Source organism: Agelaius tricolor, unplaced genomic scaffold (genome assembly GCF_023055355.1).
Source record: "Agelaius tricolor isolate 1412-34295 unplaced genomic scaffold, bAgeTri1.0.p SCAF_25, whole genome shotgun sequence".
NCBI classification, from domain to species: domain Eukaryota; kingdom Metazoa; phylum Chordata; class Aves; order Passeriformes; family Icteridae; genus Agelaius; species Agelaius tricolor.
The window spans coordinates 6,004,442-6,025,964 of NW_027269285.1; the positions used below are offsets into that span (position 1 = coordinate 6,004,442).

At 56.1% G+C, this 21,523-nt stretch overlaps 1 protein-coding gene across 1 annotated transcript; it reads right to left on the bottom strand.

Annotated features, from left to right (window-relative positions):
• Positions 1-1,445: 1,445 nt before the first annotated feature.
• On the bottom strand, positions 1,446-21,523 carry MMP28 (matrix metallopeptidase 28). The gene is made up of 8 exons (XM_071447949.1): positions 21,368-21,523; positions 12,624-12,703; positions 11,364-11,509; positions 9,227-9,448; positions 6,897-7,142; positions 6,342-6,491; positions 5,752-5,919; positions 1,446-3,958 (listed from the first exon to the last, which is right to left on the bottom strand). The coding sequence occupies exons 1-8, from the start codon at positions 21,455-21,457 to the stop codon at positions 3,564-3,566; spliced, it is 1,497 nt and encodes a 498-aa protein (XP_071304050.1). The 5' UTR covers positions 21,458-21,523; the 3' UTR covers positions 1,446-3,563.

Sequence of the window (21,523 nt, forward strand, 5' to 3'; positions counted from 1 at the left end):
TCCTTGGTGACAAGGGACTGGCTGCAAACACTCCCTGTTAACCCTTCAGCACCTGCTCCTCTCTCACAGCCCTGCCCATGCCAGGGATGGATTTTCCCCCCAAGGGCCCTGGCTCCGGGGCAGGAAGGGGTTGGAGAGCAGCTCCTCAGCTTAGGGAGCAGCTCCTCAGCACCCAGGTTGCTCCCAGACACTCGAGGGGGATTTTCCCCCTTCCCAAAACCCCTACACTCACCTCCACCACAGGTGAGGTGACCTGAGGGCCACAAGGTGCATCTTCAGGGCGACCTCAAGGTGAGGAGGGTTCATTTTCACACCCACCTCTGGGCTTTCTCTGCTCTGTGCTCCTTTCCAAACTCCTTCCCTCCTTGCCCACGGCAGCGAGGTGTTTGGGAAAAGCCAAGCTCCTGCAGGGATGGAGTGGCTCCAGGAGTTGGGGCTTTAAGGAAAGAGCTGCTCATGAGTGGGCACCCCTGGGAATGTGGGACACTCCCTCCCTCAGCCAGGCCTGGCAGAGCTGCCACAGCACCCAGGTACCTCTGCAAAAAACAAATCTACCAGGAAAGTGTTCACACCTTGGGAACAAACAGAGCCTCTCCTGGGCTTTGTGGGGTTCCTTGCTGTGGTGGGGACCCATCCTGTCCCTGGAGGCAGCTGCTGATGCCACTTCAGCTCAGTGTCCAGCCGGGGTCATTTTGGGGCAGGGAATGCAGGAATCCCAGCTATTCAGTCTGGGGAATGTGAGGCAGGCTGGGGGAGTCTTCGCCTGATGTGCCCAGCCAGGGAGCCCAGCAGGAGAAAAGAACCCTTGAGGAGCTGGATTTCCATCCAGGGCAGCCAGGGGGGTGAGTTGAAAGGCTCAGGGTGAGAGTTCACTTCCCCAGACCCTCCCAGACTGATGGGGCACAGCAGAGTGACCCCGGCTGCCTCTGCAGCATCACAGGGCCCCAAAACATCCCACAGGACACAGCCCCAGGAAACACAGGGCAGCAAGCCAGGGAGGAGATGGAAAACCCAAAAAGGGGAGAGGATTTGAGGTTGTCCCACCCTCAGCCTCCAGTCACACAGCACATGGGATGCCTGGCTTTCTCCTAAGGGGACAGGAAAAGGGATAATGAATGAATTCAGCCTGGGGGAAAAAACCTATTAACACATTCCAAAGTGTGGAAAAATCCTCAGTAATTTGGGGTTGAAGTAAGAAAGAGAATTTCCATGTTTTCATCACCATCAGTGAGTTTTCAGTGGGATCCATCTCCCCTCTTTGATCATGCCAGCATGAAAGCTGAGGCCAAAATTCAGCAACCCCCTCTCCAACCCCAAACACCCACAGGCATCTGAAACACAGCCCTGTCAGGAAACTGGAGATTTGCTTTAAAAAAAAACAACCCAAACCCAAAGTGTGACATGAAAACAAGCACAAAGCCCAACACCACACATCCAGAGGTTGTTTTTATTTGCTGTCAGGTCTCCAAGCCCTTGGGACTCCCTGCAGGCCACGTCACCTGATTGTCATTCAATTCCTATGAAAATGTGAGTTTCTCTGGAAACCTGGCAAGTCCCCTGAGGTTTTGGGCAGATGAAGCCCCTGTGTGTGTGTCTGCACATGAAGGGCTCATCACAAGTGTTGTGGAGAATGGGAGGAGTGCTGGCTCCCCATCCTGCCAAAGCCACAGCTCAGCTGGTGCTGGGTACCACTGAAACCCCTTGGGAAGGACCAGCCCTGGCACCCAGCTCAGGGCAAGCCCTGCTCTGCAGGGAGGGTCTGGAAAGGGCAAAGATGAGGGAAAGAGGAACCCTTGAAGCTGCTGGCATCAGGAGGGCTCCCTGGCGTGGCACCCAGCACAGCACCCTGACCGCACAGCAGGACCAGAGCAGGGCTGGGCCCTGAATCCTGGCAGAACCACGGCACAAATGGCTTCAGTAAATCATTTAATAAAGCTGAGCCCTGTCTTGCCCAGCACCAATGCCTCAGAATCCCAGCCCTAGGAAGCTGAGGTCCATGCCCAGCCCTGGGACACGCTGGGCCCTTTGCAGACACGGCTGGTGACCCTGCCCAGGAGCCAGAGGCGTTTCCAGGTGGGGACTCTGCCTTGGGAAAGGAATGAGGAATGTGCAGCCACGCTGTCCTGCATGCACAGACATGTCCCTCTGTCCTGCTCACCCTCTCCTCTTCCCCTCCTCCCCCAGCCATTTGTCACCCCCCGTTCATCACCCGGGTGGGGCCCAGGAGTCAGAAATTCCCTGATCCCGTTCCTTGCAGAGGCAGCGGAGCACAGGCACCTTCTGTGCACACAGTGGGGGCTGCCAGGTGAGCACAGCCCAGGAGAACCCACCCAGGCACCCCAAACCCATCCAAAGCCAAAGCTCCTGCTGCCTGTGGCCAGCAGCTCAGCTTTGCCCCCCCTTTCTCTCCTCCCCAAAGAGGCTCCTGCACCAAACCCTGCTGCTTTCTGCCCCAAAATCCCACTGTGGGGGTGTCTCCAGCAGAGCACTGGGGTGTGAGCACAGCCCAGCAAAGCATCCCCAACCCTCCATACCCCAGGGTCTGAACAAACAGCAAAGCTCCACATGGACCCAAATTTTTTGTCCAAATGTCTCCTTTCTTTTAGTTTTAAGCAGGAGACGTGGTCAGTCTGCTGTTGAAAACCATCCAAACCCCACAGCAAGAGCAGCGAGAAACTTCTCCATCTGATAGTGGGAAAATGACAGATATCAACAAGTATCAACAAAGATATCAAAAGGTATCACCAAACCCCAGTCCTGGTTTGAAAAACGTGCGTAACAATATCCTGAAAGTGAACAGAAATGGGTGTGTTTGCAGTCTCCATGGCTGATACATTTTTCTGTGGTCTTTTAAAAGAAAAAATACAGTCCCAAAGCCTTCAGGCCACCTGGCTCTGACACACAACCTGAAAGTGAACAGAAATGGGTGTGTTTGCAGTCTCCATGGCTGATAGATTTCTTTCTGTGCTCTGTTATAAAAAATACTGTCCCAAAGCCTGCAGGCCTCCTGGCTGGGGCACATCTGGCTGTGGCACACCTGGCTGGGGCACACCTGGCTATGGCACACCTGGCTGGGGCACACCTGGCTATGGCACACCTGGCAGGGGCACACCTGGCTATGGCACACCTGGCTATGGCACACCTGGCTATGACACACCTGGCTGTGGCACACCTGGCTATGGCACATCTGGCTGGGGCACATCTGGCTGTGGCACACCTGGGAGGGGCACACCTGGCAGGGGCACACCTGGCTATGGCACACCTGGCTGGGGCACACCTGGGAGGGGCACACCTGGCTATGGCACACCTGGCTGGGCCACACCTGGCTATGGCACACCTGGCTGTGGCACACCTGGCTATGGCACATCTGGCTATGGCACACCTGGCTGGGGCACACCTGGCTGGGCCACACCTGGCTCTGTCCCAGCTCCATCCCAGCTCTGCTGGGTCACTGCTGCACCATCCCACGGCTCCAATGGGCAGCCAGTCCCTGCCCAGCCATCGTCAGACAGGAACCAGAGTCACACCCCGAGGGATCCAGGCGAGGTCCAGACCCCCTTTTCTCAGAACAGGACCTGCTCACTGTTGGCATCCCAGCAGCCCATCCAGGCCAGCTGCGTGGCCCATTTGCCGGTGGCCACCACCTGCAGCTTATCCTGGTCGAATTTCCAGTACTGATCATCCCTGAAGAAGTAGAGGGCGCGGTCGCGGTGGGTGAGAGCGCCGGCGGTGCCCGGGGGCAGCCCTGCCCAGTCCCGCAGGCTGCGGGGGTAGTAGGGCTCCACGCCCAGCGGATCCTCGCCCACCACGAAGTACTTGGGCCCTTTGAAGAGGACGAGGCGCCGGAGCTGCTGGAAGTAGAGCGCGGTGTCCGGGTGCCGGGGCAGCCCCAGGGCGCTGCATTTGCGGGGGAATCCCGCATCCAGCTCCGAGCCAGAGTAGCGCCAGCATCGGCCACCTGCGGGGACAGGAGGGTCAGAGCACACCCGGAGGGGACCCTGGCAGCCCAGGTGCTCCAGATGTGGTCAGACTCAGCCACAGGACCGGCCTCGTGGTGGTCAGTGACATCCATGCCACTGGTGACCAACAGCGGGGCTGCCCCGAGGGCCTGGCTGGGGGGAATGGCACAGACATCTTTTATAAAAATCCTTTCCTTAGGATTTTTCCTCCTAAGAAGCTGAGAGGCCTCAGGAACAAAATGTAACCAATGGTTATCTGCTGCTGTGGGATGCAACAGGTGCATCTGGGATTGGGCTCATGTGGTTGTTTCTAATTAATGGCCAATCACAGCCCAGCTGGCTCGGACTCTCTGTCCGAGCCACAAACCTTTGTTATCATTCCTTCTTTTTCTATTCTTAGCCAGCCTTCTGAGGAAATCCTTTCTTCTATTCTTTTAGTATAGTTTTAATATAATATATAGCATAAAATAATAAGTCTTCTGAAACGTGGAGTCAGATCTTAGTCTCTTCCCTCATCCTCAGACCCCTTTGAACACGGTCACAGGGGAAACTGAGGCACGGCAGCTCTGGGGTTTGAAGGCATGGAAAGGGACCATCAGGGACAGAGCAAGGCCACCATCACGCTGCTTCTGGCAAGCCTCCCCCCTGGCCCTGCACAGTGAATGGGACAGACAGAAACAGATCCAGCTGAGGCTGGGGCATCCAAACCCAGCCCTGCAGCGGGAATTGTGATGGGGATCAGTGGCTTGGCTGTCCCCACAGCACCCCGTCCCCACAACAGGGCAGACAAAAGCCCCATTCTGCTCACAAGGCACAGCCTGACACAGCCCTGGGCAGGACGGAGGGAGCAGTGAGGGCTGGGGAGGCAGAGGGGCTTTGGCTCTCACCCAGCTGCAGCACAAAGCCCCTTTTCTGAGCAGCTTCCCATTAAAAGCTGGGGCTGACCCTGGCAGCCAGGCTGCTTGGTTTGACCTTCCTCTCCCCATCTGGCTTCTGGGACAGCTCATGGATGGGATCCCAGCTGCTGGGACAGCTCAGGGCAGTTTAGGGACGGTATCCCAGCTGCTGGAGCAGCTCATGGATGGTATCCCAGCTGCTGGGGCAGTTTAAGGATGGTGTCCCAGCTCCTCGGGCAGCTCATGGATGGTGTCCCAGCTGCTGGGGCAGTTTAGGGATGGTATCCCAGCTCCTGGGACAGCTCATGGATGGTATCCCGGCTGCTGGGGCAGCTCATGGGTGGTATCCCAGCTCCTGGAGCAGTTTAAGGATGGTGTACCAGCTGCTGGAGCAGTTTAGGGATGGTATCCCAGCTCCTGGGACAGCTCATGGATGGTATCCCAGCTGCTGGGGCAGCTCATGGGTGGTATCCCAGCTGCTGGGACAGCTCATGGGTGGTATCCCAGCTCCCAGGGCAGCTCAGCCCCCAGGCACAGCACAGGGATCCATGTGCCCCATGAAACCCCCATGCACTCCCCTGCACCTCGTGTTTTGGGGAGCAGTTTCTCCCCAACACCCACAACTCCACCTGGATTTGCTTTGACACACCAGTCAGTGCTGCTCTCCTGATGGGGAAACTGAGGCACGAGGAGGTGCTGTGGCTGCCAGGGCCATGTGGCTCACCCACGACAGGGCACCCAGCCCAGGTTTTGCACACCCAGGGCGCAGCAATGCCCCAGCTCTGCACTGGGAGGGGACACAAACAAGAACTGTGTGGCTCCAGCCAGACCTGGCCAGCCACCCTGCAGGCAGGAGCAGTGGCAGCCCCGAGGGGAGTCCCTGCCCCCTCACCCACCTTTGAAGAAGTAGAACTTCCCAGTGCTCCGGGACCAGGCGCAGGCATCGATGCCGGCGGGGAGGCCGGGCCAGCGTGGCTGCAGTGCCTGGGGCTCGCTGGCATTGCCACTGCCTGACACCACCCAGTAGTGGCTGCCCTTGAAGATGTAGAGGTTGTGATCCCCGTCTGTGAAGCAGAGGGAGAAATGTTATTGAACCACCCTGCACTGCTCCCCAGATCCCCTCTCCTCCCCGTGCAGCCCCGTGCTGCTTTGGGGTTTGGATGCTTCCTCCTGCCCTTCCAGCTTCCAGAATCCATTTTCTCCCCTCCAGGCATGAGAGGATAAATTCTAGCCACAGCTCAAGGCTTATCTTGCACAGCTGGGCTCCTGCAGTGATTAATCCTTGCCATGGCCTGAGTTTTGGGGCGTTTTCCCTGTTTCTGGCACATTGCTGTGCCCTCAAAGTGCACTGTGCATCAGTGACACCACCAGTGCCAGGAGCTGTGGACCAGTCAAACCCAGCTCTCCCTCCACTGGGAGCTGCAGCAGCACTGGGACAAGGGGTGGGGTGCAGGTTTTGGAGGGGGTCCCGCTGGCCTGCACCCACCAGAGGTTATGGCATCGAAGAAGGAGTGGCAGTAGTAAGTGCTGAGGCTCCTCTGCTGCCGGTCCCTGCTGTAAAGGTCCGTGCTCCAGTCCTGGAAGTGAGTGAAGACCTTTCCTGGGAGCTGGATGGCCGAGCCCTTGGAGGGCTTTCCTGGGATGGAACAGGGGGTGATGAGTCCACAGAAGGAGCAAAGAAACAACTTTTCCCAAAGCACAGGGCTGGGACTCCCAAGACTCCTTGTCCCAATGTCTGGTTCCTATCCCACTCTACATGATGGTGACAAAAATCCCTTGGTACCCCAAAAAACATGCACCAGCAGACAAGTGGGCAGCAAACCCAACCTTCCCTGCCCTGGAGGCCCTGGCACCTGTGCCCCTCTCCTGCATTTTCCTCCCCAGCCACCACAGGAATGGAGCCCATGTGGCAGCAGTCCTCTCCCCTTTCAGGGACCTGCTCCCATCCCTACTGCTCCAGAGAACAACCCTGCAGGAACCCAGAGAACCCCAGAGAACAACCCTGCAGGAACCCAGGGATGCTCAGAGAAGCCAGGCTCACCGTACAAATTCTGGATGGCCAAGATGTCATCCCAGCTGAGGACAAAATCCTTGCTGAGCTTCTTGTAGTAGGGCGACATCAGGGCGCTCTTGACGGGCGAGTGCTGCAGCCCCAGCGTGTGCCCCACCTCGTGGGCCACCACGATGAAGAGGTTCCTCCCCTTGCCACTGTGCAGGGACCAGCGCTCAGCACTGTCAAAGTGAGCTTCTCCTCGCCGGGGCAGGAAGGCGTGAGCCAGGGCACCTCCTGGGGACACGAGAGCCAGCAGGGACCATAACGTCACCACGGCGCTTTATGAAAAATCCTTTCCTTAGGATTTTTTGTCCTGAGAAGCTGAGAGGCCTCAGGAACGAAATGTAACCAATGGTTATCTGCTGCTGTGGAATGCAACAGGTGCATCTGGGATTGGTGTCATGTGGTTGTTTTTAATTAATGGCCAATCACAGTCATAAGATTTTATCATTCCATTCCTTTCAAGCCTTCTGATGAAATCCTTTCTTCTATTCTTTTAGTATAGTTTTAATATATAATTTTCTTTTAATATATCATTAAATAATAAATCATCCTTCTGAAACATGGAGTCAAGATTCTTGTCTCTTCCCATGTCGGGGTTGCCTGCAAATTCCCACAATTGGTGACCCTGAGTCAAGAAAACTTCACATTGGGTGAGCCCCGAGTGAGGAACATTGCCACAACATGCAGCTCTGCTTTGCCCAAATGTGAGTCAGTTTTAGGTGTTTTTGGTGGTGCCCAGGTTTGGAGGGTGTTGTGGGGCTCCTTGAGGAGCATCTCAGCCACCTTGCTGGCAGACCTCTATCATGGATATTTTCACTCCCGATGAGGGGGAGAGAATGATGCATCTGACTCCATCTCATCAGAAGGCTAATTAACTACTTTATTATATTATATTATTCTATATTATATTACACTATATTACATTACATCTAAACTGGATCTGCCAAGCACTCAGCTGCACTCCACTGCACTGAATCTCACGACTGTCAGCCCACAGTCCCAACACAGACACACACTTGGCCCTGACAGGCCAAGGAAACAAAACACCATCACTGTGGGTAAACAATCTCCATGCTGCATTCTACTTTTGCACAAACACAGGCACGGCAAATGAGATAAGAATTGTTTTCCCTTTCTCTGAGGTTCAGAGAATGTGAAACCCAGAAATATTCTTGGGAAGAATGGTGCCTTGCTTTTCTCTGTGAAGAGAAATGTGGCGACAGACCTCAGTTGCAGAGTTGGGAGGGGAGACCCCAAATCAGACAGCAAATCAGGCCCCAAATCAGACAGAAAACTGGTGCAAGCTGGGCTGGAGGTGGCCAAGAAGGCCAATGGCTCCTGACCTGCGTTAGGAATGGTGTGGCCAGCAGGAGCAGGGAGGTCACTCTGCCCCTGCACTGGGCACTGGTGGGGCCACACCTCGAGTGCTGTGCCCAATTCTGGCCCCTCCATTTAGGAAGGATGTTGAGGAGGACAACAAGGCTGGTGAGGGGCTGGGAACACAAACCCTGTGAGGAATGTTTGAAGGAGCTGGGGCTGTTTAGCCTGGAGAAGAGGAGGCTCAGAGGTGACCTCATTGCTCTCTACAGCTCCCTGAAGGGAGGTTGTAGACAGTTCTCTGACAGAACCAGAGGACACAGTCTCAAGCTACAGCAGGGAAGGGATAGGTTGGACATTAGGAAGAAATTTTTCACCGAAAGAATAATAAAGTACTGGAATGCTCTTCCCAGTGAGGTGGCAGAATCACCATCTGTGGATGTGTTTAAAAAAAGACTGGACATGGCAGTTGGTGCTAGAGTCTAGTTGAGGTGTTAGAGCATAGGTTGGACTCAATCTTGGAGGTCTCTTCCAACCTCATTATTCTGTGATTCTGTGAGAGACTGCAGAGCCTCCACCACCCCCAGCCCACCAGCAGCCCAGCCCTTCTCCTTGCAGGGAAAGAGCCCACATTGTAAAAGAGAAGCTTACGAGGGGGGAGCGACCAGCACCTGGCCCATCAAAGGGAGCTTGGCACATGCAGCTCTGCTTTGCCTAAATGTGCATCAGTTTTAGGGTTTTTTTGAGGAGCCCATGTTTGGAGGGTGTTGTGGCGCTCCTTGAGGGTCTGTGAGGAACATCTCAGCCGTTTTGCAGGCAGACCTCACTTGCAGAGTTGGGAGGGGACACCCCAAATCAGACAGAAAACTGGTACAAATTGGGCTGGAGACACTGCAGAGCCTCCATCACCCCCAGCCCAGCACAATCCCAGCCCTCCTCCCCGCGGGGGAAGACCCCACGTCACAAAGAGACGCTTACAAGGAGGAAGCGACCAGCACCTGGCCCATCGAAGGCGTTGTTGAGTCCATCGTTGTGGTCCCCGTGGAAGAAGGTGAGGCGGATGTCAGCAGGGCCATCCTGTGCCTCCCAGAATGTCAGCGAGGACACGTTGCTCCAGAGCTGGAAGGCGGCGCGCACGGCCAGGCGCACCCCGTGCTGCGGCAGGTACGGCGGGCGGTTCACCACTCGGTACGTCAGCTGCCGCTTCGGCCACCGCCCTCCTGTGCCACAACAAAGCCAGCCCCGGGCACGGAGAGAGGGTGAGCAGGGCTCCATCTGTCCCAGATCGCTTCCTTCAAAGGGTGCCAGGGTTTGGGGATGTTTGGGGGGTTGGTGCTGAGGGTTTGGATGTGTTTGTGGCAGGGGTTTGGGTGTGTTTGTGCCAGGGGTTTGGGGATGTTGGTGCTGGGGTTTGGGGCATGTTGATGCTGAGGGTTTGGGTGTGTTTGCGCCGGGGGTTTGGGTATGTTGATGCTGGGGGTTTGGGGATGTTTCTGCCAGGGGTTTGGGTGTGTTTGTGCCAGGGGTTTGGGGATGTTGGTGCTGGGGTTTGGGGCATGTTGGTGCTGAGGGTTTGGGTGTGTTTGTGCCAGTGGTTTGGGGATGTTTGTGCTGGGGGTTTGACCCAAGTCCCAGCACAGACATCAGGGACAGAGCCTTGGTGCTACAAGGACAGCTGGCGACCAGGATGAAGGGGACAAGTGATGCAACTCCCCCTAAGCTCTCCAACCCCCCTAACACACAGGAGGGCAAAGATGAGAGTTCACATAGTTGGTGAGCAGCACCTCCTCCTCCTCCAGCACCCCTCAGCAGCTGTGGGACCCCAGAGCCCTGGGATTACATTTATCTGGAGGCATCTGGGAGCAGGAAAAAAGCTGTGGGGCCCTGGGGGGATGTGGGTGCCAGAGCTGGTGCTGAGGCGTGGGAGTGGGGACAGGCTCCAGCCTCTGCCTCTGCTCCAGATGTGCAGGAAAACAGGGGGAACAGAGCTGGCAGCACACCAGGGCTCTGCCTCTGGGCTGAGCCTCCCAGCAAAGCTGGCACACATCCCTGCTTCAAGCAGGATAAACAGCACAAAGCCCTCCCCAGCCTTCCTGGCCAGTGCCATCAGCCCTGCAGGCACCTCCTGTCTCCCATCCAGCCCATGGGTACAGATGTGCTGCTGTCCCATCCCCACTGCTGTGACATCAGATCACCAGAGCAATAACCACACTGAGCCCTTTCCTGCCCTATCCTTGAGCCATTGGGCATTTCCTGCCACCCACCCACTTTTTTGATGCCCAAAGAGGAGCCCCATGAGCCACAGGGCTCTGGCTGCTCCTGTTTGCCCACCTCCTGCTCTATGTCCTTCCTGCTCTGCTCACTGCCCACTGCCATCCACTGCCCATCGTGGGCACAGGATGGCTCCTGCAAGGGACACATGCTGGGGCTCTGGGAGGAAATCCAGAGGCTGGAGGAGATGACAGGGCTCTCCTGGGGCTGTCCATGGCCAGCCCTGCCAGATGCACAGACAGCCTGACACGGCACAGAGCCTTTTCCTAATCTCCCCTTCGTTTTTCCCATGTCCTGAGCACAGCTGGTCCCGGCCCTCTTGCTCTCTAGGAATCCAGTTACTCATCTGCAAGCCCAAAGAGAGCTCACGAGGGACAAGAGGCCCAGTCCTGGCCACACAGGAGCACAGAAGGATGCTTGGAGCAGAGTGAAACCCCTTAACATGGGTGAAAAGACTCTCGGGTCAGGCAGCCAAGTGCTGGCAGGTTTTTGGTTACTGCTGTGTCCCTAATATGCATTAGAAGTCCCAAAGATCAGCAAAACTGGGGGATAACTTCATGTGTGCCAGCCCCTGCCCTCCAGATCGTCCAGCCCAGCTGAGTGTGGGGCCATGGTGACCTGAGTGCTCTCTGGGAGATCTCCTGGCTCCCACAGCAGCACTAAAACCACGCCAGAGAGCCGAATTCCCCAAAACCGGGAGTCGAATCTCTAATCACTGCTTTAAAAACAGCCTCCAAGCATGTCCTGGGCTGGATGCTGCGCCAGTGGGGCTGCACCTCCCACCCACAGCAGCTTCCCCACGAGTCCAGGATGGGAGATCCGAGCATCTCAGACCCCAAATCCCCCGGGAGCCCCGGTGCTCACCGTGCTGCGCCGAGCGCCGCCGGCGCCGGGCGGGGGCAGCGCGGCCGTGCCCGTCATCCGTGCCACACCTGGGCAGGGCCATCTGATGGAGCGTGGGGACATCCAGCACCCCGCTGGGAGGGAGGTGGGTCACACGCTGGAAATGCCTGCAGGGGGAAGGGGGATGTCAGCAGCCACGTCCAGACCCTCCGTGGTGGGGTTTGGGTGTGTTTGTGCCAGGGTTTGGGTGTGGTTTGTGCCAGGGTTTGGGGATGTTTGTGCCAGGGGTTTGGGTGTGTTTGTGCCAGGGTTTGGGTGTGGTTTGTGCCAGGGTTTGGGGATGTTTGTGCCAGGGTTTGGGGATGTTGTTCTGGGGGTTTAGGTATGTTGGTGCTGGGGGTTTGGGTATGTTTGTGCCAGAGGTTTTGGTGTGTTGATGCTGGGGGTTTGGGGGTGTTTGTGCTGGGGGTTTGGGTATGTTGCTGACAGGAGTTTGACCTGAGCCAGGATTTTGGGTATGTTGGTGCTGGGGGTTTGGAGATGTTTGTGCCAGGGTTTGGGTATGTTGGTGCTGGGGGTTTGGATATGTTGGTGCTGGGGGTTTGGGTATGTTTGTGCCAGAGGTTTTGGTGTGTTTGTGCTGGAGGTTTGGGTATGTTGGTGCCAGGGTTTGGGTATGTTTGTGCCAGGAGTTTGACCCAAGCCATGATTTTCACCCCACAAGCTTCAAACCCCAGCATCAGAACTTCATCCAATTGGTAAAACAAGAAGGATTTGGCTCTGCAAGCACATCTGGCCTGTAAGTCACCTCCTAGCAGGGGCAAAGAAGCCTAAAAATGGATCCTAAAAAAGCCTTTTTCCGTTTTTAACCCCAGTAATTTGCCTTACACATTTAATTTTGCATTTGGCTTTGCACAAAGTCAAGCCCGGGATGCTCCCAGAGGTGATGTCCTTAGGAGAAGCCCAGGCAGGAGCTGGCAGCTCTCCCCCTCTGACATCTCCCAGCCGTCCCCAAGCTCGGCCTCCCACAGATTTTATTGCAGGCGAGCTCCGGGCCATAAAAGGCGAATAAAGCAGCGAGAGCCGGGTGCCAGCAGCCGGCACCCAGCTGGGGACCGGGCACGGACCCGCCTCTCCCTGGCTCTGCTTTAGCATCAGCCCGTGAGACACAGAGCCTCCAGCTGCAAAAAGACCCCTCTGGCTGTGAAAAACCCCCTCGGGGTGCTGGCAGCATCGCTGCAGCTGGAGGTTGGAGGGCAGCGTTGGATAAGAGGCTCCTACCTCAGCGCCTTGCTGAACTCGGCAGGGCTGTGTGTGCCGGCCCCCTGCTCCCTGAAATAGCCGTATTTCTCCAGGAAGAGCTGCAAGAAAAAACGGGAAAGGTGTAACTCAGAGAACGTGTCAGCTTGGGAAGAGGGGGGAAAGGGGATGAGGTGGCAAACAGTGCTGCAAACCCGAACTGCCCCCTGGTTTTGCTTTGCAGTGGTTTGTTTGTCAGGAGAAGCCACAACACCTCTGCCCAGGCTTTACCATCCAGCCTGGGCTTGCCATTCCCCAGCCACACCAGGATATCCCCACCCTCACAGGGGTACCAGGAGCAAAACCCAGCAGGAGCAGCTCAGGATGGGCATGCAGGGATGGAGGAGCATCCTGGGATGGGGTGGCTTGGAGCCCTCTGAGAGTATAACGAGAAGGGATCTCATCCTTTCCCCCTGTGCTTGTATTCTCTTAAAGTTCTCCTCCAGAAGCACAAAATCACCCGTTATATGTGAGGGTGCAGGGTGAAGATGCCAGCGGTGACATCAGTGCAGGTAAATGTGTGTGACTCCCTGGAGTAGCCGTATTTCTCAGGAAGAGCTGCAAGAAAAAGTGGCAAAGGGGCAGCTCAGAGCACGTGTTGGCTTGGGAAGGGGAAGGAAAGGAGATGAGAGGGCAAACAGTGCTGCAAACCCTAAATACCCGCTTGTTTTGCTCCTGGGAGCTCTGCACCTCAAGCAGCCGTGCCCATACAGGTTCCTGTGCGTCTCCTCCCCATCATTTCATTTGGCTCTTAGGGTTTTTTGGCCACGATGGAGTCGTGGGAGGAAATACAGAGATCAGAAACCTCTGCTGCCATCCCATCCGCAGCCAGAGGCGACCAAACCCACGGCTCTGATCGCCCTGGCTCCAAACAAAGCCGGAGTGGCCGCGATTTAGTGCGGGGTGAGCTGGGGCCAGGCTCAGCCTCCCCCATCCCCACCAGGATCTGTTGCTGCCGAGCGGGGACGCTCAGGGTGCGATTGGCTTTGCCAAACCATTCTTCTTCTTCTTATCGGCCGCCGACACGGACGGAGATTGCCTCTCTGAACTTGCTCCAGCGCTTGAATTGTATGTTAAAGAAAATAAAGAAAATAAGCAGCCTGGGGCTGCTTTTGGAGGAGTTAATAGCCGGGGTGACAGGAATGCTCCACGCCCGCCTGCCCCGCCGCCAGGGATGTCTGCGGGACACAAACAAGACGCCCAGCATCCTGTTAGTGCAGCAGAGCCGCGCTTACGGCAATGAATAATAATCAGAATAAAAAGCGAAAGTGGCGGATTCCCCTCCCCGCAAACCAGAGGAGAGGTGTGCTGAGCACCAGGAATGCCACAGGATGGCCCAGAGAGCACGGCTGGGGCCCTCGGGGTGTTTTTAAAGATGTTTTCCCTCCCAGCTCATCTCGGGGCCGGGAAAGGGAAGGGGTTGGAGTGGCGATCTCCTCTCAGTGCTGCTCCTGACTGTGGGTGACCCAGCTCTCCTTTGTGTCCCGGCAGAGGAGGCAGCAGCTCCTCCTGGGCCCTGTCACCGGGCAGGCAGCAGGAATGGTTTGTGGATGTGGCAGCCCCGAGGTGTTTCAGGGCCTCTCCCTCTCCTCCTCCTGCCCAAACCTCTGCTTGCCACGAACAGCCATCCTCATGTCACCCCCAAACGCGTCACCCCATGTGGGCACGCGCAGCCACGTGTGCTCTGCAGCCCTCATCTCCTCCAGTTCCATCTCCTCCAGTTTCATCTCCTCCAGTTTCATCTCCTCCAGTTCCATCTCCTCCTTTACACCCTCTTCTACCTGGAGCATCCCCCTCTGGCAGAGCACCAGCACAGATTCCTGCCTGGACACGCTCTTTACCCAGCCCCACACAAAGAATTTGGCTGCTTTTCCCACCAAAGCTGCCTGTCTTAGCTGGAGGCACCAGCAGCTCATCCCAGCTGTGCCAGGCTGCAGAAAGAGGAGCCTGAGAATGGCCAGGGTCACCCAGACCCCTCACAGTGAGTCAGGGGAAATCAAGTGCCACCCTGGCAGGGAGAGCAGTGGTTTGTTTGTCAGGAGAAGCCACAACACCTCTGCCCAGGCTTTACCATCCAGCCTGGACTTGCCATTCCCCAGCCACACCAGGATATCCCCATCCTCACAGGGGTACCAGGAGCAAAACCCAGCAGGAGCAGCTCAGGATGGGCATGCAGGGATGGAGGAGCATCCTGGGGATGGGGTGGCTTGGAGCCCTCTGGGAGTATCTGGAGAGGAGAAGGGATCTCATCCTTTCCCCCTGTGCTTGTATTTTCATAAAGTTCCCCTCCAGAAGCACAGAATCACCAGTTCCATGGTGAATCACCAGTTACAGGGTGAAGATGCCAGAGGTGACATCAGTGCAGATAAATGTGAGCTCAACACCTGGATGGGAAGTCCTGGCTCTCACATCATGGTCTGAACATTTTCTAACACAATTTTGCATTCACTCAGCACAACCTGAAGCTCTTTCCATGCCTGTAACCCAACACAATCCCACCATTAAAGCATGAAAATGGTTTTTCCTCACCATGATCTCATGAAGGCTTGAAACCCCATCTGGACACATCAGGGTGCACAATGAAAAAAGCAACCCCTGTCCCAGCAGCTGCTCTTGAGCAGCACCAGAAGGCACAGAGGCCACTGGCTTTATCATTCCTGCCCAGAGCTCCTTGAGCTTTGCAAGCCCAAGCAAAGCAGCATTTTCTCTGTGGTTTCTGGCCTGTGCCACATTGAGGTTCTCACACACAGGCACCAACTCTCCAGCTGCAAAACCATCAGGAGAAATTCTATTATGTTTTCTAGACACATCTGCTGTCAGCTAAGGGTGATGGTGGTCCTGGAAACACAGAGCTGCAGGAGAGGGATGTGCTGATCTCTGTCAGATATTTATCCAAGCACAGAGCATACAAATCCAGCGAGCTTTTGGGGTCCAGGGGAACCCAAGAGCCCCTTGCCACAGCATCCTGTGCCCAAACCGGTGCTGAAGGCTCCCCCAGCACTGCACAACCCCCCAGAGCCCAGCCAGGCTCAGGCAGGGCTGGCTGGAACCTGGCACCAGCCCATTCAACCTCTCCCGAGGCTGCAATGCAAAGTCTGGCCGTGCTGGGGAAAACCCCCTCCCTCCTGCCCCAGACGGGGAAATGCTCTTTTCCATACAATGGGAAAAGAAAAACAGCAGGAAACCGAGAGAAGCATTAACATGAAATATGCCCAGCTCCCCCTCTGCACGAGGGAGGGAGAGGAGCACAGATCCGGCTGCCTGGGAGCCAGGGATGGAGCAGAGAACCCGCGGGGACAGCAGGAGGAGGCTGGGGGAGACAGAGGGACCCTCCCCATCTCAGGGCTCTGATGTGGAGCCTGTTACAACCCTGGAAATCACCTCTGCCTCGGCTAAAGCCAAGGAAACACCTCGCCCTCCACCACAGGCATCCCGGGTGGAAGGCAGCCGGTGGCAAACACAATTAGCCCTCCGTGCCTGGAAGCCGGGATAAGGAGACAGCAGGATCAGCTCCTCCCCTGCAGCCACGCCGCTGCTGGCTCCTTTCCAGCCCCTGGGTACCCGAGAAGCCTCACACAGCTCCTGCTGACCACACAGCTCCTGCTGACCGGGCACAAACCGCATCCCTCCCCTCCATCCCCGGCAGGGCAGGGAAGGGACCCCATCCTGCCAAAGACAAGGCCAAGAAGTGCTTATGATGTATTGTGATTAAGAAATAGCTGGCTTCTGATTGTGCTGGTGTGGATTGTAACATCTGTATTGTCTCACCCTTCTCATGAGACTGAAAATAGAGTAAGAGTTTTTAGAACACCTCTCAGTTGCTCCATCTCTGGGTCAGAAAAGGGTTTAATCTGACACAGGTGTTTTATGTCATGATTGCAGGTGATACCACCACAATCTGCACCTTCAAAGTCTTTTGTTTGAAACCATGAGACAGCCCAGGAGGATCCTAAACCCTGGTTCCAGCATCCCCAGGCTCATCCCACATCATCTCACGGCCAAACTGGGCACAGAGCCTCCTGCCTTTCAGCCTCAGTTTCCCCCAGCACACATACCAGCAGAGCTGGCCCCGGGCGTGTTTTGGTGTGGTCACAGAGGGAGCAGCGGCTCCTCCTGCCCATCGGCTCCCTGCTGCCTCCAGAAGATGGCACAGCAATTAAAAACGCTCATTTGCTGCCGCTCATCCCTGCAAAGCCTCAGGCAGAGCCCGCGCTGCCTTTGTTTAAGTGTGTGTGTAAGTATCTCTATAAATATTGCATCTATGGACACACGAGCAGGGGCATTAGCGAGCACAGAGCCTGGCTGTGCTCCCAGTGGAAAGGCAGGGAAGCCTCAGCTGATTCCCTGCACTGGGGATGGAGTGTGGTGAAAGCCCCAAGCATCCCATCCCATCCCATCCCATCCCATCCCATCCCATCCCATCCCATCCCATCCCATCCCATCCCATCCCATCCCATCCCATCCCTGGCTGCTGGGATTCCTCTGTTGTGCCCTGGAGGAACCTCCTGTCCCGCCAACCACTCCTAAAATCTACTTTTTAGCAGCAAATAATCCACTTGCCACTAAAGATGTGGAGTTGGGGTCTTCTAAACTCCTTTTATTTTCACACTCCATCTTGTAAAGCTGAGAAGCAGTAAGCCTGGCCTAGCTAAAACCCCTCCTGGTTTCACTAATCGTCTGGATGTGGCTTGGAGCAACTTGGTCTAGTGGAAGGTGTGGCAGGGGGTGCAATGAGAGATTTAGGGTCCTTCCAACCCAAACCAATCCATGGATCAGTGCTAACTCATTGGGAAGCAGCTTTGCCCTGGCACCCTCAGCACCCTGATGGGCTGCAGCACCAAAACTGCTGAATGTGACCCAAAACTCTTGGGGAAACCAGGGAAGAACACTGGGCTTGGCCAAAGCTTCCCCTGTGAATACCAGAGGGGCTGACAAACCAGTTTGGTCACACAGCCTGGTTGTGTTGTGGTGTCTGAGGAGGGAAAGGGGAAAGGAAAGGGGAAAGGGAAGGGAAGGGAAGGAAAGGAAAGGAAAGGAAAGGAAAGGAAAGGAAAGGAAAGGAAAGGAAAGGAAAGGAAAGGAAAGGAAAGGAAAGGAAAGGAAAGGAAAGGAAAGGAAAGGAAAGGAAAGGAAAGGAAAGGAAAGGAAAGGAAAGGAAAGGAAAGGAAAGGAAAGGAAAGGAAAGGAAAGGAAAGGAAAGGAAAGGAAAGGAAAGGAAAGGGAAAAGGAAAGAAAGGAAAGGAAAGGGAAAGAAAGGAGAAGGAGTCCTGCCCTCCACCGTCTGGGAGCGGGGGAAGGCGCCGGCCCCGGCCCCTGCCCGGCGGGCGAGGTTTGCCCGAACAAGCGGGGATTGTTTTGGGGCAGAAGCAGGAAGAAAGGCGAGCTGTTCGTGCTGCGGTGACTCACGGCGTGGAAATCACACCGGGGATGGCCGGGGCACCCGGGGCCGCTCGCCACATCCGCGCCGGCGGCTCCGAGACGCGGGATGGGGGCGATGCAGAGCCCGGCCATGCCGCAGAGGGGGAATTCCTCCTCCTCCTCCTCCTCCTCCTCCTCTCCTCAGAGGGGGAATTCCTCCTCCTCCTCCTCCTCTCCCTCCATCGTGCTGAGGCTGAAGAGCAGGGAGGAGGAAGGAGGATTTCTCCGCCTTGTGTCAGAAGGAAGATGCGGGATGCTCCGTGCCCCAAGGGGCTGAGCTCCCAGCCCCACAGGGTCTGTGTGGTACCAGGAGCCTCCCTCCACCCAGCTGTGCTCAGCATCCTGCGTCCATCCCAACAGCATCCTGCTCCCAAAGCAGCTCAGAAATGCTGGAGCATCTCCCAGCCCAAAATCTGAGAAATCTGAAGACCTTGGTTTGATAAGGGGGAGAATATCAAATATATCAAAACATATCTGGAAGCATTCCCATACTGCAAGATGGGGAGGAGAACAGCAGTGCAGGGGGAAAAAATTGGAAAAAAAATTCCAAAATTAGAATTATTCAGTCTGTTAGCCCAGCTCTCTGTTCCCATTCCCTGTTTTTCTCAAATTCCTCCTCAGCTTTTATGTCACCTGGAGCTTCTCACACAAATCTGGGGCTTCTTTGTCCAGCTCCTCACTCCCACCACAGGCTGAGATCTCACATGCCCCGGGTGTTTTACACAATTCCCTCAGGATCAGGGAACTTTGGGCATTACCACCCCCCAGCTGCTGTCTGAGCACAGCCCAGCCAGACACAGCTCTGCCAAACCATGTGCTCTCCTACACTGGGCCCTCTCCTATCTGGAGATGATAAGGTGATTTCACATACAAATGCTTCAAATTAAATTTTCGATTTTTCCTTATTTTTTAAAGTGGTTTTGGTTTTGGGTTTTTTTTGTTTTTTGTTTTTTGTTTTTTGTTTTTTTTTTTAACTGCAATTGGTACAGATGCAGTGAAAACATGGAAACCAGCCAGGAAAAGCACATAACTGGACATTTGACAGTCTTATGCATCTAAGTTTACACAACATATTGTTGCTAACTGTGGCTTTTTTAAAAGAATTAAAAAAAAAAAAAAAGCAAGCTTTAGAAGCAAAGCCTGGAAGTGCTCTGAAAGCCACAAATCGCCAGAACTATTTGATGTTATGTGAGAATTTCAGCTTCCTCTCGAAAGAAAATTAACTGCTCAGTTTATTTAGACAAGTTCCACTCCCCAGTCCCAGCATTTCCATTGTGTGTGTGTTGTCCCCAGGTCCCTGGGCAGCACAGCACATCCCCTTGGGGAAACTGAGGCAGGGAGACAGGAAAGTGCCTTGCCCAGAACTCCCTCGGGAAGGATCTGCCACAATCCTGGGATCTATTCTGAAGCTTCAAGGGAAAACAGCTCAGAAGTCACCAAGGAGGGCTGGAAAGGCAGTTTGGGTTGTTAAACCAGTTTTCCCCAATCAGTTGGTTCCCTTTTAAAGTGAATTTTAAATTATTGGTTTCCTGAGCATTAAAATCTTTGCAGATTTATTTTCTGCAGGTGTCACGAGGGGCTGGGCTGAGGTTTGTGCACAGTGGGAAAAGCACAGCTATTAATGAGCTCTCTGAAGCAGCATCTCCCTGCAGAAGGAGCCTGCACCTCAGAACAAGCCTCTGAGCATTCCTGTGCCCTTTTCCTCTCAGAGCATGTGCTCAAAATCCCAATTAATTCACCAGGACTTGCTGGCTGGGGTTGAAAATTAAGCATTTGTACAAATGTACACTGGATCGAGGCCTAAGCGAGAAAAAATCCCCAATATGAGCCTTTGTTCACCAGCCAGATCTCCTACCTTGTCCTCCCAAAACAAACAGGAATGGATGGTGGCACAGGGTGACAATGACAGCAGGACAAACAGAGAAACCCAAGCAGAGGTGATGGGGACAGCCCTGGGGAGAGGCAGGCAGGGGAAGGGCTGGATTTTGTCCCCTCCTGGGCACCAAATGCTGGGAGATGGGGAGGTTTGCAGGTGCACATCACCTGTGGGGACACCTGGACACGGGCTGGGAGAGCTGGGGCTGTTCATCCTGGACAAGAGAAGGCTCCAGGGACACACAGAGCCCATCCGGTGCCTAAGGGGCTCCCAGGGAGCTGGAGAGGGATTTTAGGCAAGAGCAAGGACAGATAGGACAAGGAGGAATGGCTTAAAGCTGAAATAGGGCAGACTTAGATTAGATTTGGGAAAGAATTCTTCTCTGTGAGGGTGGGCAGGCCCTGGCACAGGGTGCCAGAGCAGCTGTGGCTGTCCCTGGATCTCTGGCAGTGCCCAAGGCCAGGGCATGGAGCAACCTGGGGTAGTGGAAGTGTCCCTGCCCTTGCAGGGGGTGAAATAGGATGAGTTTTAGGTCCATTCTAACCCAAACCAGCCTGTGACTCTCTGCCACAGCTCCCCAAGCACAGGTGGCCACACACACACCCTGGCATCCCGACACCAGCCTGTGGCACAGCCCCATCCACCTCCAGCTGGCACAGCCACACACCTGTGGCACACACACTGCTGCACACGGGCAGGCACAGGGGTCAGGAGCTCAGGACACTCACCTGTGCTGGGGATGGACCTGGGGGACACACTCATACCTTTGGCACGGGTACAACAGGGATATGGGCACACCAGGGACATGGGCACACCAGGGACACAGTGACACCTGGGGCATGGACACACCAGGGACACAGTGACACCTGGGGCACGGCCACACCTATGACACTGGCACACCAGGGACATGCACACCCAGGGCAAAGACACACCCATGGCACGGGCACACAGGGATATGCACACCCCTGGCGGGACACGGGCACACCAGGGACAGTCACATCTAGAGCCTGGGCACACCTATGGCACAGGAACAGGGACATGGGCATGCCGAGGGCATGGACTCAGTGGGGACAGGCACAGCTGGGGCACGGGGACGGGGATGTGGGCACACCGGGGACACACACAGCAGGGACAGGCACACCGGGGACACGGCCACACGGGGACAGGCACAGCCGGGGCAGGGGGACAGGGGCACACCAGGGGACACGCACACCAGGGGACAGGCACACCGGGGACACGGCCACACGGGGACAGGCACAGCCGGGGCAGGGGGACAGGGGCACACCAGGGACACACACAGCAGGGACACGCACACCAGGGACCCGCACACCCCTCCACGGCCACCCGGGACACGCGCACCCGCTGGGGACGCACAGCCCGGACACGCTCCCGCCCTCCCCGCTGCCGGTGCCGGTGCCGGTGCCGCCCGTACCTCCGCCTGCCGCCGCTGTCCCGGGGCCGGTGCGGGCTGAGCGGCCGCCAGCAGCCCCAGCGCCAGGGCCGCCCGCAGCGGCGCTGCCATCCCCGCTCCGCTCCGCTCCGCCGCCGCCCCGGCCGCCTCTCCCCGCCCCGGCCCCGGCCCCGGCCC